This window comes from Ranitomeya imitator, chromosome 2 (assembly GCF_032444005.1).
Source record: "Ranitomeya imitator isolate aRanImi1 chromosome 2, aRanImi1.pri, whole genome shotgun sequence".
Taxonomy (NCBI): domain Eukaryota; kingdom Metazoa; phylum Chordata; class Amphibia; order Anura; family Dendrobatidae; genus Ranitomeya; species Ranitomeya imitator.
In genome coordinates, this window is record NC_091283.1 from 446,588,343 (window position 1) to 446,606,307 (window position 17,965).

The 17,965-nt window shown below is 47.2% G+C and overlaps 1 protein-coding gene across 3 annotated transcripts in view; it reads left to right on the plus strand.

The window, feature by feature from the left end:
- Positions 1 to 3,364: 3,364 nt before the first annotated feature.
- TPX2 (TPX2 microtubule nucleation factor) overlaps positions 3,365 to 17,965 on the plus strand; it is a 31,304-nt gene continuing 16,703 nt past the window's right edge. For 2 of the 3 annotated variants that reach the window (XM_069751008.1, XM_069751010.1), the window contains exons 1-3: positions 3,365 to 3,491; positions 10,088 to 10,250; positions 10,372 to 10,452. In XM_069751008.1, coding sequence (XP_069607109.1) covers positions 10,151 to 10,250; positions 10,372 to 10,452 — 181 coding nt within the window. In that variant the 5' untranslated portion in view covers positions 3,365 to 3,491; positions 10,088 to 10,150. Of the gene's footprint in view, positions 3,492 to 9,044; positions 9,065 to 10,087; positions 10,251 to 10,371; positions 10,453 to 17,965 lie in introns of those variants that run through there. The other variant, XM_069751009.1, reaches the window with a different exon arrangement.

Below are 17,965 nucleotides of genomic sequence, written 5' to 3' on the forward strand. Positions count from 1 at the left end.
CAGTGGAGTGTCGCTAATAGCGGCACACCCAGCTGCTATGGGGCCCCTGAGTGAAGGGGGGCCCTTCTGGTGCCAGAGAGCAGCAGATGAACAGGAGCCTGTCCCCGCTGCTAAAGAGAAATGAATATTCACGCTTCCCCATGCCCCCATGGGCGTGGAGAGGCGTGAATACCATTTCACCTTAATGGCGGGCAGCGTTAGCCGCAGGCTGAGGCTAACACTGCCCACCGCTGCTGCTGAATGGCGGGCCCCGGAGGTGGGCCCCTAACGGGCAGCGATCCTTGATTGCGATCCGTGCAGCTTGGGACCAGAGCGGAGCTACAGGGATCCACACCGTCCTCCTTCCTGCCTGGATCTTCCTGTCTGAATCAGCGCGGCTGTTTCAGACAGAAAGTTGCCGTGATGTGCTGCGGCTGCTGGGAACGTGCCGAGAGGTGAGTGCGGTACAGACTGACAGCTGTAGCAACCAATCAGAAGTCAGTTTTGATCTTGTAACCTGCCGTAGAAAAGAAAAACATGAAATCTGATTGGTTACATGGCACATACAGAGCGACAGTGCAGACACACGCTCGTCGCCCCCTGTGTGTACAGAACATTGTAATAGACCCCAACAAATAACTGTCCAAGCATCCAATGTTGGGAATTATGCAGAGAGCGGAGTGGAAGGGCACCGCTTATCTCTTCATGCACAAGTTGATGGAAAAAGATCACTATTGCAGGAAGTTCATCATTCTCTTGAACTGTAGAACCTCATGTCGCACAAAACGGCTGCTGCAGAACCTCTTAACAAACACCACAGCTGCTGCAGAACCTCATAACACACACCACAGCTGCTGCAGAACCTCATAACACACACCACAGCTGCTGCAGGCTCTCATAATGAACACCACAACTACTGCAGAACCTCATAACGCACACCACAGCTGCTGCAGAACCTCATAACACACACCACAGCTGCTGCAGAATCTCATAATGAACACAACTACTGCAGAACCTCATAACGCGCACCACAGCTGCTGCAGAACCTCATAACGCACACCACAGCTGCTACAGAACCTCATAACATACACCACAGCTGCTGCAGAATCTCATAATGAACACAACTACTGCAGAACCTCATAGCGCGCACCACAGCTGCTGCAGAACCTCATAATGCACACCACAACTGCTGCAGAACTTTGTTTATAAAAAACACCACAGCTACTGCAGAACCTCATACCGAGCACCTCAGCTGCTGCAGAACCCCAGAACTTGCACCTTGGATGCTGCAAAACCTTATAACAGACACCACAGGTACTGCAGAACCTCATAACAAACACGTCAGCTGCTTAAGAACCTCATAACAAACACATCAGCTGCTGCAGAGCCTGAAAACTTGCACCTGAGCTGCTGCAGAACCTCATAACACACACCACAGCTGCTGCAGAACTTCATAACGCACACAACTACGGCAGAACCTCATAACGCGCACCACAGCTGCTGCAGAACTTTGTTTATAAAAAAAACACCACAGCTACTGCAGAACTTCTTAACAAACACAGCTGCTGCAGAACCTCATAACAAACACATCAGCTGCTGAAGAACCTCATAACAAACACAACAGCTGCTGCAAAACCTGAAAACTTGCACCTCAGCTGCTGCAGAACCACATAATACACACGACAGCTGTTGAAGGACCTCAGTACTCGCACACTGGCTGCTGCAGAACCTCATAACGAACACCACAGCTGAGCTGCTGAAAAGCCGGAGAACCTGCACCTTAGCTGCTGCAGAACCGCATAACGCACAGCATAGCTGTTGGAAAACCTCAGAACTTGCACTTTGGCTGCTGCAGAACATCTTAATTCTCGCGGCTGCTAAAGAACCTCATAATATACACATCTGATGCTGCAGAACCTTATGGTACACACATCAGAAGACATTGGGATGATTCTCCTCGGGGATTGTTCACACACTGCAATTTTCGTACTTTTTTTTTCAGTGCTCTTTTCTGAAACCGCTGCACTGTCCAGTACCAGCAAAGTGTAAGGCCATGTTCACACAGTGCGTTTTTTACCGCGGAAACGCAGCGGTTTTGCCGCTGCGGTTCCGCGGCTGTTTTCCATGCAGGGTACAGTACACTGTACCCTATGGAAAACAGGACCCACTGTGCACATGGTCCTGAATTGAAAAAAAAAAAACGCACTGATTAGCTGCGGTAAAAAAGAAGTACCATGTCACTTCTTATTGTAAAACAGCAGCGGTTCTGCACCCATTGACCTCCATTGTGAGGTGAAAGCCGCAGTAAAACCCGCAGATGAAAAAAATATCTGCGGGTTTTACTGCGGTTTGTGGTGCAGAACCGCTGCAGTGTGGCTGCCCCCCCGTGCCCCAATCCCACCCCCCCATGCTCCGATGCCACCCCCCCGTGCTCCGACGCCCCCCCCCCCCCCCGTGCCCCCATCTCCCCCCATCTCCCCCCCTTATACTTACCCGGTCCCGTTGTCCGTCCGGCCGTCTTCTCCCTGGGCGCCGCCATCTTGCAAAATGGCGGGCGCATGCGCAGTGCGCCCGCCGAATATGCCGGCCGGCAGATTCGTTACAAAGTGCATTTTGATCACTGAGATATAACCTATCTCAGTGATCAAAATAAAAAAAATAGTAAATGACCCCCCCCCCCTTTGTCACCCCCATAGGTAGGGACAATAAAAAAATAAAGATTTTTTTTTTTTTTTTTCACTAAGGTTAGAATAGGGTTAGGGTTAGGGTTAGGGGTAGGGTTAGGGTTAGGGTATTTTCAGCCATTTTAACCCTAAAAAAATTCCTAGAAAACACACAGACTCTGGCTAGAAAACTGCATCAAAAAACGCATCAAAAAACGCATCAAAAAAGGACCAAAAAAAGGACCTGCGTTTTCTGCCAAGAGCCGCAGTTTTTTTAAAAAACAGTCCTGAAAAAAAAAGGATGGAAATCAGGAACGTGTGAACATACCCTACGATTTCTGAAATCTGCACGTGCTTTTGGTTTCTGGCGGATTTGAACCATCAAAGCATTTCTACCATGTCACTTCTTTCACACAAGTAAAACGCTCTTATTAACTATGCACAAAACAGTGTATTGTATTCGTTTTTCCTGCCTAAAGTCTGTTTTTTTGGTGTAGAAAGATCTGCCGTAAATACTCAAATGCTCTTTATGTAGAGGTTCTGCAGCAGCTGAGGTGTGTTTGTGTCCTTTGTACATGATGCGTCTTACATAATGCGTAGCCTCATACTAAAAGCGCCGCGACACGATCACAGTGCATTATGGGATGTGTAGTTTCTTACTGGGTCTCAGCAGCTACTGTACATTTACCCAATTACTACACTTCCCAGGATTCCACAGGCCCGACGTAGGACGCTCTGATTGGTCAGTTTGGAATGTGCGAGTAGTTTCAAATTGATAACGTGCGGGCTCGTCACCGACGGCAGCTGGGGCGTTGTGGAGCTGCTGAGACCGGGCAAGCGCCGGAGCCGGTGGGTAACAGGGCCTGGGAAGTGTGTAACGGCACTGGGGCAGTACCGGGGCTATCAGGGTCCGGGAGGACGTTGTTACAGACGCACGGTGCGACATTATGGGAAGGCGCTGATGTAAGGGGGGAGAAGGCATCGTCGCTCTACTTTGGGGGTGACTGAATAATTGATGTGCGTGTATGAATAGGGTGAGGGGGCGAATTGAGAGGGGGGGGGGGGTACAAGGTGTAAACAGTAAGTATGATGCCCATGTGGGGCGGTCTGCTGGGTTATTGAGTGGTCCTGGTGGGTAGGGGGATAGAATGGTGTCATGGGAGGAGGGGAGTGATGTATAAAGGGGGTCACAATGATAATAATCCACAGCACTTTACAATTGAGAGGAGGAGAGAGGGTCCCGCTCACAAGCTACAGTCTACGGAAAAGGGGGGGCGTAATAGGTAAAAAGTGCTTGTCCTGCGTGCTCATCATTGCGATAAACACGGCGGTATTAATAAGCTGCATGATCCGGTCACCAGCCAGTATCTAAGTGCAAGGAGGATGTGGAGATAGGTGAGTAGGACCGGATTCTACCCGAAACTTAGGGAAAGGGAAGAGATGGATAAATGAGGCGAAGGGCCTGTTTAAAGGAAACCTGTCCGCTCCCCTCTGCCTCCCAACCCAGCGGCGTTCACCTATGTATGAGTACATTTCCTGCCTAACCAGCCCTGTATAATGTTTTTCTGTACGAATTAGGTTTGAAAAAAACCATTTGTAATGTGCCCTTTCCCTGCGCTAATGAGGGCTTTGGCTAGTCGATGGGGCGTTAGTTGCCCCATGCTATTCAGCCCTCTTTCCATGTCATCACTCTCCTCAGGGCATAATTTGCAGGATTTGTCGTTATCGCCACCCCCTGTAAATCTCGCGGACGTTTCAGCAGCTCCTCTGCAGCCAAGTGTACGCTTCCTAGCTTCAGAGGCGCACTGCGCATGAGCGACGGCCATCTCCTGAATTCCCTGTCATGCGCAGTGCGCCTCATAAGCTGGGTATACGCTTCCTGGCTTCAGAAATGGCCACTGGTCATGGGCAGTGCGCACCACTAAAGCCGGAAAGCGCACACCTGGCTTCAGTGGCACATGTGCCCGGTTTTCATGAGCAGTGATGACACCCACAGGGGCACGATAACATGAAAAGAGGTCTGACTAGTCTGGGGCAACTAATACCCTATCGACTAGTCAAAGCCCTCATTAGCATAGGAAACAAGGACAATAAATGCTTTTTTTAAACTTAATTTTTACCTAAAAAGTTTTACACGGCTGGTTAGTTAGGGAATTTAGTCATACGTAGGTTGTAGGACATGGGGGACTTGACAGGTTCCCTTTAAAGAGACTTGTTTTAAGAGCATGCATAAGAATGTGGGGCTGTGTATCAGTCGGCTTGTCTGGGGTAGTGCATTCCAGTAAACTGCTGCAGCACAAGAGAAGTCTTGGATGGAATTTGTAGGTTCGGATTATGGAGGATGTTGGTCTTGGATCAGTTGCAGAATGGAGAACCAGGGTAGGGTAATGGACAGAAATGAGGGAGGAGACGTACAGTGGTGCAGAACTGTGGAGAGCTTTGGCGGTAGCAGTGATAAGTTTGTATTTTATTCTATAGCGGATGGGTAGCCAGTGAAATGACTGGCACAAGGTAGAGGCATCGGTGAAGCTGCTAGACTTGATGCTGTCTGCAGCATTCAGGATGTATTTGAGAGGGGAGTGTATACGAAGAGGGAGACTAATCAGTAGAGAGTTGCAATAGTCCAGATGAGAATGAATAAAGGGCAACAGTAAGGGTGCGTGTCCACGATCCGTAATGGCGGCGCTTTGGACGGAGCAGAGAACCCGCTCCACCCAAAGCGCCGCCGCCCCCTTCTGTACCCGCGGTGATTCCGGATGTGTTCAGTGAATACATCTGGAATCTCCGCACCCCATACATAGGACCCTGTGATTTACCTTGTGGAGACAGAGCGTCGCCGCAAGGTAAACAGACATGTGTTCTAAAAAGACTCTCCGCATGTCCGTAAACGCAGGGCCGCCGGATACGTGTCTTCACGCATAGTGGAGACGGGATTTCATAAAATACTCTCCACTATGCTGTAAAATCTGGATGCTGCAGATTGAACGCTGCGACTGTACACAGCGTTCAATCCGCAGCTAATCCGGATGTAATACTGAACGTGGACACATACCGGAAGAGTTTTTGCAGTTTAAAAGGTGAGAAAAGGCCGGATTCTGGAGATGTTTTTAAGATGCAGGGAACGCGAGCGATATAGGGATTCTAGGAAAATTCTGTGTCAAACTTGACCGCAAAACAGTGAGGGAAAGATTCTGTAAGGCCGAGCGAAGTTGAAGAGGTTGTCCACTACTAGGACAATCCCCTTCTCGATTTGAATGTTTTCCACTTGCGGTACTGGGGCTCATGTGTGGTTGGTATCTCATGGGAGCCCTGTGCCCAATCAGCGCCTATGTCACGGTCCCCACATTCGGACAAATCAAACACGAATAGGAAATCGGAGAGCAGCCGCAGTCCTGTCTTCCTGTTAATGTTCAATACATCTGAATTCATGGACATTGATGCCAACGCTGATTGGGCATAGGGCTCGCGTGACTTAACCCCTGGAGCTTTTTTCAGTTTTGCATTTTCGTTCCCCTCCTTCCCAGAGCCATAATTTCCCCCCCGTCAATATGGCCATGTGAGGGCTTATTTTTTGCAAGACGAGTGGTACTTTTGAACGACACCATTGGTTTTACCATGTCGTGTACTAGAAAGCGGGAAAAATTTCCAAGTGCGGTGAAATTGCAAAAAAAGTGCAATCCCACACTTTTTTTTTTTACTCTTTTCACTAAATGATAAAACTAATGTGCTATGATTCTCCAGGTCATTATGAGTTCATAGACACCAAACATATCTAGGTTCTTTGTTATCTAAGTGGTGAAAAAAAAAAATCCAAACTTTGTTAAAAAAAAAAAATGGTTCCATTTTCCGGTACCTGTAGCTTCCCAATTTTTCGTGATCTCGGGTTGGGTGAGGGCTTATTTTTTTGCGAGCTGAGCTGATGTTTTTAATGATACCATTCCGACGTGATTGCCGGAAACGCAATTTAAATGCCGCTGTTGACAGCGGCATTTAACTGCTTAATAGCCGCGAGTGGATCATGATTCCAGTCGCGGCTATTGCGGGTCAGCTGACATGTGCCGGGAATGATGTGGCTCACCACCGGAGCCTACATCAAAGGGAGGGAGTCTGACATCGGCGTACTATTACGCCCGATGTCGGAAAGGGGTTGACAACCGCACGTGAGCCCTGGGGAGTGCTGACATCGCAGGAACAACACCGGAGGTGAGTATAAGACTATGTGCACACGTTGTGGATTAGCCTTAGGAATTTCTGGTGCGGATTCTGCCTCTCCTGGCAGAAAACGCACCTGCGGATTTGTTGCGTTTTTTTGTGCATTTTTTCTGCGTTTTTTTTTTTTTTTTGGGCGGATTTGCTGCGTTTTTTACCCCTGCGGTTTTCTATAATGGAATGGGTACAAAAACGCTGCAGATTCGCAAAAAATAAGTGACATGCTACTTCTTTTAAACCGCAGCGTTTCCCCCAGCGGATTTTCCACAAAGTGTGCACAGCATTTTTTTTTTCTCATTGATTTACATTGTACTGTAAGTCAATTGCGGATCTGCAGCGGTTCTGCACCGCAAAAAATGTTGCGGATCCGCAGAGAATCCGCAACCTGTGCACATAGCCTAAGGGTACCGTCACACTATACGATTTACCTACGATCACGACCAGCGATATGACCTGGCCGTGATCGTAGGTAAATCGTAGTGTGGTCGCTGGGGAGCTGTTACACAGACAGCTCTCCAGCGACCAACGATGCCGAGGTCCCTGGGTAACCAGGGTAAACATCGGGTAACTAAGCGCAGGACCGCGCTTAGTTACCCGATGTTTAACCTGGTTACAAGCGTTAAACTAAAAAAAAACAAACAGCACATACTTACATTCTGGTGTCCGTCGGGTCCCTTGCAGTCTCTGCTTCCCGCACTGTGACTGCCGGCCGTAAAGTGAAAGTGAAAGCACAGCCGCTGTGCTCTGCTTTCACTTTACGGCCGGCAGTCACAGTGCTGGAAGCAGACTGCAAGGGACCTGACGGACACCAGAATGTAAGTATGTGCTGTTTGTTTTTTTTTAGTTTAACGCTTGTAACCAGGGTAAACATCGGGTAACTAAGCGCGGTCCTGCGCTTAGTTACCCGATGTTTACCCTGGTTACAAGCGAACGCATCGCTGGATCGCATCGCTAGATCGGTGTCACACACACCGATCTAGCGATGACAGCGGGAGATCCAGCGATGAAAGAAAGTTCCAAACGATCTGCTACGACGTACGATTCTCAGCATGATCCTTGATCGCTGCTGCGTGTCAGACACAGCGATATCGTAACGATATCGCTGGAACGTCACGAATCGTACCGTCATAGCGATCGAAATGTTATAGTTTGACGGTACCCTTAGTATTTTTATTTTAATGGGGGCAAACATTCAGATTCAGAAGGGATTCTAGTAGTGGACAATCCCTTTAAAGCACCACTCCAGCGTTTGTTTGTTTTTTTATTTTTATTTTTTAATGCAGCGCTGGAGTGGTGCTTTTTAATCGAAGGTACCTGACTCTGGTATTATACTCTCCTGCTGCCGTCTTCACCTTCTGTCACTGCCGCTCTTTTTGGTCTCCAACAGTTTATGACCTACCGGATGGCTCCAGTGTTTGCTGTAATGAGCCGGAGGTCACTTTTCAATGCCAGCTTATAAGAGCCTGGTTCTGGCCTTGTTTTGGCTCTCATAGGTTTGCATTGAGAGCTTGTCACCATTGCTTCTGACTTCCAACGAGTCAGAAGTTATGGTCACAAGATGGCGCTACGGGACCAGAGCGGTGTCTAAAAAAGGTGAAGTCGGCGGTGTAAAAGGGTTCATACTCACTTGCGAGAAACGTGGATGAGTCTCGCACGTCAATACCCGGCACTGCACTCGGATCGGAGCGTGTTGCCGCATAGCAATACATGCAGCTGCACCCTCCGCTCCGGAGTGCCGGGTATTGATGTGCGAGACTCATCCGAGTTTCTCCAAGTGACTATGAGCCCTATGAGTAGGAACAGGGACCTTAGGTTAGAAACACTACTCTGTTACCCCTCAAACCCCCCCCCCCCAAAAAAAAAAAAACAAACAAAAAAAAACCACTCACTACAGTGGTGCTTTACATAGTAGGACCTGCTCCAGGTGCATGCGTGCACTTGGGTTAGAGGGTCTCAGTGGTTCCCCCTCCTTCGCTTTTTTTTTTTTTTTCTTTTCTCGCCTTCCAAAATCTATAACTTAAAATAAATATGCATACACCACAAATAATATATTTTTTTTTTCCAGTGTGCTCCGCAGCTCTGAAGGGGACTATCCGTCTACACTGGCAGAGCCGCTGAGCTCACTCATTGACTGCCGTGCCATTGACTTGAGCGCCGCAGCCAATGCCGGACACCTGGAGCAGTGGCTGAGAATTGCCGGTGGACCCTGGAAGGTGAGTAAAGTGTAGTTTGTGGTTTAACAAACCTCAGCCAGAGCAAAACGTTGTCTGAAAGTGGACAACCTCTTTAACTTGCTGATCTCCTATGAAGCACAGATTGGGCTTTATTGGTTTACAGACATGAGGGTCCTCCAGTCGCCCACTCCACCAACTTCTTATCATCTTCCACAACATAATGCCATTGGCAGCCTTCAGTCCTATTGCGGCGGAAGGGTGATAGCTACAGAAAAAGACCTTCCGATCCTCAATGTCCAACTTTTTACATGCCACTACCCCGATTGACTGTAGAATCTAAGAGGCTAAACTGCTGAGGATGGCGCTAAGTAGACAAGTCTGTATCCAAACTGTATGGCACAAGCTCGGTTCCATTTATAAAGTGCACACATCTGCTGTGTATGTATGGGGAATGTTGCACATTGAAAACTGGGCAGTATGGGCTCCTGAGGGCCACAGCATCTGCATGGGTCCATCAGGTGCTTGCAATGGATCTCTTCAGTAAAGATCCTGGAGGCTTATCAGGGAAAGTACTGTATTGTGTTATACTCTGAGTCAGGTGCTATGCTAGATTTTAGGGCGGCATGATGGAATTCTGCATTTGGGCTGGTATCTGGTGGTATAAACCTGGGGACATACTTGTGGTGCTGTATTCAGACTAGTATTTGGGATGACATAGATGTGGGGACTCACAAAATGACGTATTAAAAGGAATGAAATGAAGACCGTGTAGGGGTGAGATGGGATACATGAGTGCACCAGCAAAGGATAAGGAATAGGGTGAGTGCTGGCTATGCATGTGAATTGGTGATGTGGGGTGAGGTACTTTAAAGGTAACTTGAGTGGGGCTCATTGTGGGTTTGAGATGCAGAATTCACCGGAAGTGACTGGCTGTAGGGGTGTCTCTTATTGGAAAGTATCTGGATGCTTTTCTGTCACTCTAGACCCCATGGAGAGACCATCATATGGGTGTTTAGTATTGCATTTTATAAAAAAAAAATTTCCCCCCTCTTTACCACCCAGGGTAATAGTCTAATACAGCACTACTGATTCCAAGAAGACGTGTTAACAAGGGAGGAGCAGGTCATGGCTGGCTTACCGGAAAGCTACTCTTATGATGCTCCATCAACATATATCAACTTTGGTACCATCCATGATGATGATCATAATGCAGATTCCTGGTTTGGTGAGTGTCGAAAATCGCTTCACTGAATTCCAGCCTTCTCCCCAGTTTAATAGTCCCAGTTTTAATTGCTGATCTCCTAAAGCTGAATTGACTGTAACTGCAAATTTTTATTGTGCTGCAGATCAAGTGACTGATGGCGAGAACGTGCCCCCAGCATCAGATCAGAATACAGTGACTTCTGCCACTGGGGACACAGCAGCAGGTAATCATGGAAAGTGTCTGCATTTTGAGCATATTACAGTTAGTGTAAATATTTACGCTGAGAATTCAGTCACTGTGTACATACATTACATTACTTATCCTGTACTGATCCTGAGTTACATCCTGTGTTATACTCCAGAGCTGCACTCACTATTCTGCTGGTGGAGTCACTGTGTACATACATTACATTACTTATCCTGTACTGATCCTGAGTTACATTCTGTATTATACTCCAGAGCTGCACTCACTATTCTGCTGGTGCAGTCACTGTGTACATACATTACATTACTTATCCTGTACGGATCCTGAGTTACATCCTGTATTATACCCCAGAGCTGCACTCACTATTCTGCTGGTGGAGTCACTGTGTAAATACACTACATTACTTATCCTGTACTGATCCTGAGTTACATCCTGTGTTATACTTCAGAGCTGCACTCACTATTCTGCTGGTGGAGTCACTGTGTACATACATTACATTACTTATCCTGTACTGGTCCTGAGTTACATCCTGTGTTATACTCCAGAGCTGCACTCACTATTATGCTGGTGCAGTCACTGTGTACATACATTACATTACTTAGGCTACTTTCACACTAGCGTCGGAATCTCCCCGTCGCAATGCGACGGGCTGAGATTCCGACGCTAGCGTTTGATGCGCCGCACAACGGGTGCAGCGGATGCATTTCTCCGGCGCATGCGCGGGCGGAAAAAGCGGTCCGTCGGCAGCAAAAAAACGTTGCATTTAACGTTTTTTGCTCCCGGCGGTCCGCCACAACACGGAGCAACCGTTGCACGACGGTTGCGACGTGTGGCAATGCGTCGCTAATGTTAATCTATGGGGCAAAAACGCATCCTGCAAACAACTTTGCAGGATGCGTTTTTTTGCCATAAACGACGCATTGCGACGTATTTCAAAAAACGCTAGTGTGAAAGTAGCCTTATCCTGTAGTGATCCTGAGTTACATCCTGTATTATACTCCAGAGCTGCACTCACTATTCTGCTGATGCAGTCACTGTGTACATACATTACATTACTTATCCTGTAGTGATCCTGAGTTACATCCTGTATTATACTCCAGAGCTGCACTCGCTATTGTGCTGGTGGAGTCACTGTGTACATACAGGTCCTTCTCAAAAAATTAGCATATAGTGTTAAATTTCATTATTTACCATAATGTAATGATTACAATTAAACTTTCATATATTATAGATTCATTATCCACCAACTGAAATTTGTCAGGTCTTTTATTGTTTTAATACTGATGATTTTGGCATACAACTCCTGATAACCCAAAAAACCTGTCTCAATAAATTAGCATATCAAGAAAAGGTTCTCTAAACGACCTATTACTCTAATCTTCTGAATCAACTAATTAACTCTAAACACATGCAAAAGATACCTGAGGCTTTTATAAACTCCCTGCCTGGTTCATTACTCAAAACCCCCATCATGGGTAAGACTAGCGACCTGACAGATGTCAAGAAGGCCATCATTGACACCCTCAAGCAAGAGGGTAAGACCCAGAAAGAAATTTCTCAACAAATAGGCTGTTCCCAGAGTGCTGTATCAAGGCACCTCAATGGTAAGTCTGTTGGAAGGAAACAATGTGGCAGAAAACGCTGTACAACGAGAAGAGGAGACCGGACCCTGAGGAAGATTGTGGAGAAGGACCGATTCCAGACCTTGGGGAACCTGAGGAAGCAGTGGACTGAGTCTGGTGTGAAAACATCCAGAGCCACCGTGCACAGGCGTGTGCAGGAAATGGGCTACAGGTGCCGCATTCCCCAGGTAAAGCCACTTTTGAGCTACAGAGAAGCAGCACTGGACTGTTGCTAAGTGGTCCCAAGTACTTTTTTCTGATGAAAGCAAATTTTGCATGTCATTCGGAAATCAAGGTGCCAGAGTCTGGAGGAAAGTTAAGTTAAAAAGGGGCAGCACACTGCAGCGCCAAAACATGCAAACTTGAAAACACGAAATTTGAACTGCATTACTGCACTAGAAATATGAAAAATGAGAGCTTTTAGCGCATAAAAATGGCCATATTTATGTGTACCTCGTAGCCACTTTACGGCATCTCTCTTATACGAGGTCCTACGCTTGACCTACCTCGCTGAGAATAAACGTCTCCATCTGAATGGGTACATGTGAAACCTCTTCTTGGACTCAAATTCTCACTCTCTGTGGAGGGGTATTAGACCTACTATAATTAAAACACCTGTGGCTAGGAGGCGGGAGTGCACGATCAGAAGGCTAGAGAATACATTTCAAAAAACCTGACCTGCACATCCAAACATAGACTGAGTGTGAACAGGTGCTGAACCCAGAGTCGCCAACTCGTATATAGTTAAGTAAAAAGGGCAGCACACTGCAGCGCCAAAACATGCAAACTTGAAAACACGAAATTTGAACTGCATTACTGCACTAGAAATATGAAAAATGAGAGCTTTTAGCGCATAAAAATGGCCATATTTATGTGTACCTCGTAGCCACTTTAATTATAGTAGGTCTAATACCCCTCCACAGAGAGTGAGAATTTGAGTCCAAGAAGAGGTTTCACATGTACCCATTCAGATGGAGACGTTTATTCTCAGCGAGGTAGGTCAAGCGTAGGACCTCGTATAAGAGAGATGCCGTAAAGTGGCTACGAGGTACACATAAATATGGCCATTTTTATGCGCTAAAAGCTCTCATTTTTCATATTTCTAGTGCAGTAATGCAGTTCAAATTTCGTGTTTTCAAGTTTGCATGTTTTGGCGCTGCAGTGTGCTGCCCTTTTTACTTAACTATATACGAGTTGGCGACTCTGGGTTCAGCACCTGTTCACACTCAGTCTATGTTTGGATGTGCAGGTCAGGTTTTTGAAATGTAGAGTCTGGAGGAAGACTGGGGAGAAGGAAATGCCAAAATGCCTGAAGTCCAGTGTCAAGTACCGACAGTCAGTGATGGTGTGGGGTGCCATGTCAGCTGCTGGTGTTGGTCCACTGTGTTTCATCAAGGGCAGGGTCAATGCAGCTAGCTATCAGGAGATTTTGGAGCACTTCATGCTTCCATTGGCTGAAATGCTTTATGGAGATGAAGATTTCATTTTTCAGCACGACCTGGCACCTGCTCACAGTGCCAAAACCACTGGTAAATGGTTTACTGACCATGGTATTACTGTGCTCAATTGGCCTGCCAACTCTCCTGACCTGAACCCCATAGAGAATCTGTGGGATATTGTGAAGAGAAAGTTGAGAGACGCAAGACCCAACACTCTGGATGAGCTTAAGGCCGCTATTGAAGCATCCTGGGCCTCCATAACATCTCAGCAGTGTCACAGGCTGATTGCCTCCATGCCACGCCGCATTGAAGCAGTCATTTCTGCCAAAGGATTCCCGACCAAGTATTGAGTGCATAACTGAACATTATTATTTGTTGGTTTTTTTGTTTGTTATTAAAAAACACTTTTATTTGATTGGATGGGTGAAATATGCTAATTTATTGAGACAGGTTTTTTGGGTTATCAGGAGTTGTATGCCAAAATCATCAGTATTAAAACAATAAAAGACCTGACAAATTTCAGTTGGTGGATAATGAATCTATAATATATGAAAGTTTAATTGTAATCATTACATTATGGTAAATAATGAAATTTAACACTATATGCTAATTTTTTGAGAAGGACCTGTACATTACTTATCCTGCACTGATAAATAGCTGTGGCGTGCAATAGGCTTCGTCGTTACTGTACCCTCAGGGCTAATGAATCAAAATAGCTAGAGAGGATATCCCACTGTTTAAAACATAACCTTTAATGTAATCAAGTTAAAATATCTTGGATCTCAACAAAACACAAACATAGAACAAAAAGAAAACGTACTCAGGTGAACCAGTGCTCAAGAATAAAAATTGGATCAGTCTTACCAATCTGGATGGACGTATCAATAAATTGCCTCTCTCTCCAAGAGCTGAGAATGGTGGTCCCAGAATTAAGGGCAGAGGGTGGGGGTGGGTATGCTTCAACTATCTTCCCTGTAACACCCCTGTAGAACTTCTGTCCTTACAAGCACAGGCCCCAAGTGAGCCCTACTATGGGCACCCACCATCCAGTATATGAACACAGATGGCTCTCTTCTCCCTACGCGTTTCAACTCCAGTACAGGAGAATCAGGGGAGTTTTAATATAAATAGGGGCCAATGGGCCCAATCACAAATCCAGCAATAAAGTCCATAAAAGTCCATATAATATGGGTCCCGCAGTGGCTAGGCACCCACAAGTCAGCAAGGCTAGCTGTGTCTGCAGCTTAAGGTAAGTCCTCGAGGGTGGGTGCCCATAGTAGGGCTCACTTGGGGCCTGTCCTTCTCAGGACAGGAGTTCTACAGGAGTGTTACAGGGAAGATAGTGGAAGCATACCCACCCCCACCCTCTGCCCTTAACCCCTTCCCGACCTTTGACGCATACGCTGCGTCATGAAAGTCGGTGCCATTCCGACCCATGACGCAGCATATGCGTCATGGAAAGATCGCGTCCCTGCAGGCCGGGTGAAAGGGTTAACTCCCATTTCACCCGATCTGCAGGGACAGGGGGAGTGGTAGTTTAGCCCAGGGGGGGTGGCTTCACCCCCTCGTGGCTACGATCGCTCTGATTGGCTGTTGAAAGTGAAACTGCCAATCAGAGCGATTTGTAATATTTCACCTAAAAAACTGGTGAAATATTACAATCCAGCCATGGCCGATGCTGCCATATCTTCGGCCATGGCTGGAAACACTTATGTGCACCCACCCCACCCCTCCGATCGCCCCCCCCAGCCCCCCGATCTGTGGTCCGCTTTCCTCCGTCCTGTGCTCCGCTCCCCCGTCCTCCTGTCCGCTTCCCCCGTGCACCAATCACACCCCCCGCGCTCCAATCAAACCCCCCCCGCGCTCCAATCAAACCCCCCGGCACTCCGATCCCCCCCCGCACACAGCGACCCCCCCCGTGCTCCGATCCACCCCCCCGCACAGCGATCCCTCACCCCGTGCTCCAATCCTCCCCCGTGCTCCAATCCTCCCTCCCGTGTTCCGATCCACCCCCCCCATGCTCCGATCCACCCCCCCCCCCGTGCTCCGACGCCCCCCCCCCGTGCCCTGATCTCCCCCCCCCTTATACTTACCTAGCCGCCCGAGGTCCGTCCGTCTTCTTTCCTGGGCGCTGCCATCTTCCAAAATGGCGGGCGCATGTGCAGTGCAGATTCGTTCCAGAGTGAATTTTGATCACTGAGATAGGTTATATCTCAGTGATCAAAATAAAAAAAATAGTAAATGACCCCCCCCCTTTGTCACCCCCATAGATAGGGACAATAAAAAAAAAAAAAAGAATTTTTTTTTTTCCCACTAAGGTTGGGGTAAGAACTAGGGGTAGGGGTAGGGTTAGGGTTTCGGTATGTGCACACGTATTCTGGTCCTATGCGGATTTTTCCGCAGCGGATTTGAAAAATCCACAGTGCTAAACCGCTGCCGATTTATCGTGGATTTACCGCGGTTTTTCTGCGCATTTCACTGCGGTTTTACAACTGCGATTTTCTATTGGAGCAGTTGTAAAACCGCTGCGGAATCCGCAGAAAGAAGTGACATGCTGCGGAATGTAAACCGCTGCGTTTCCGTGCAGTTTTTCCGCAGCATGTGTACAGCGATTTTTGGTTCCCATAGGTTCACATTGAACTGTAAACTCATGGGAAACTGCTGCGGATCCGCAGCATTTTCTGCAGCGTGTGCACATACCTTTAGAATTAGGCTATGTGCACACGGTGCGGATTTGGCTGAGGATCCGCAGCAGTGTTCCATCAGGTTTACAGTACCATGTAAACATATGGAAAACCAAATCCGCTGTGCCCATGGTGCAGAAAATACCGCGCGGGAACGCTGCGTTGTATTTTCCGCAGCATGCCAATTCTTTGTGCGGATTCCGCAGCGTTTTACACCTGTTCCTCAATAGGAATCCACAGGTGAAATCCGCACAAAAAACACTGGAAATCCACGGTAAATCCACAGGTAAAACGCAGTGCCTTTTACCCGCGGATTTTTCAAAAATGATGCTGAAAAATCTCATACGAATCCGCAACGTTGGCACATAGCCTTAGGGTTGGGTTGGAATTAGGGTTGTGGTTAGGGTTACGGGTGTGTTGGGGTTAGGGTTGTGGTTAGGGGTGTGTTGGGGTTAGGGTTGTGATTAGGGTTACGGCTACAGTTGGGATAAGGGTTAGGGGTGTGTTGGAGGTAGAATTGAGGGGTTTCCACTGTTTAGGCACTTCAGGGGGTCTCCAAACGCAACATGGCGCCACCATTGATTCCAGCCAATCTTGTATTCAAAAATTCAAATGGTGCTCCCTCACTTCCGAACCCCGACGTGTGCCCAAACAGTGGTTTACCCCGACATATGGGGTACCAGCATACTCGGGACAAACTGCGCAACAATTACTGGGGTCCAATTTCTCCTGTTACCCTTGAGAAAATAAAAAATTGCTTGCTAAAACATCATTTTTGAGGAAAGAAAAATGATTTTTTATTTTCACGGCTCTGGGGTCACTTGTGGGGGGTTTCTACTGTTTAGGCACACCAGGGGCTCTGCAAACGCAATGTGACGCCCGCAGACCATTCCATCAAAGTCTGCATTTCAAAAGTCACTACTTCCCTTCTGAGCCCCCACGTGTGCCCAAACAGTGGTTTACCCCCACACATGGGGTATCAGCGTACTCAGGAGAAACTGGACAACAACTTTTGTGGTCCAATTTCTCCTGTAACCCTTGGGAAAATAAAAAATTCTGGGCTAAAAAATTATTTTTGAGGAAAGAAAACGTATTTATTATTTTCACTGCTCTGTGTTATGAACTTCTGTGAAGCACTTGGGGGTTCAAAGTGCTCACCTCACATCTAGATAAGTTCCTTTCGGGGTCTAGTTTCCAAAATGGGGTCACTTGTGGGGTTTTTCTACTGTTTAGCCACATCAGGGGCTCTGCAAACGCAACGTGACGCCCACAGAGCATTCCATCAAAGTCTGCATTTCAAAACGTCACTACTTCACTTCCGAGCCCCAGCATGTGCCTAAACAGTGGTTTACCCCCACATATGGGGTATCAGCGTACTCAGGAGAAACTGGACAACAACTTTTGGGGTCAAATTTCTCCTGTTACCCTTGGGAAAATAAAAAATTGCGGGCTAAAATTCATTTTTGAGAAAATAATTTATTTTTTTTATTTTCATGGCTCTGCGTTATAAACTTCTGTGAAGCACTTGAGGGTTCAAAGTGCTCACTACACATCTAGATTAGTTCCTTTGGGGGTCTAGTTTCCAAAATGGGGTAATTTGTGGGGGATCTCCAATGTTTAGGCACACAGGGGCTCTCCAAACGCGACATGGTGTCCGCTAATGATTGGAGATAATTTTCCATTTAAAAAGCCAAATGGCGTGCCTTCCCTTCTGAGCCCTGCCGTGCGCCCAAACAGTGGTTTACCCCCACATATGGGGTATCTGCATACTCAGGACAAACTGGACA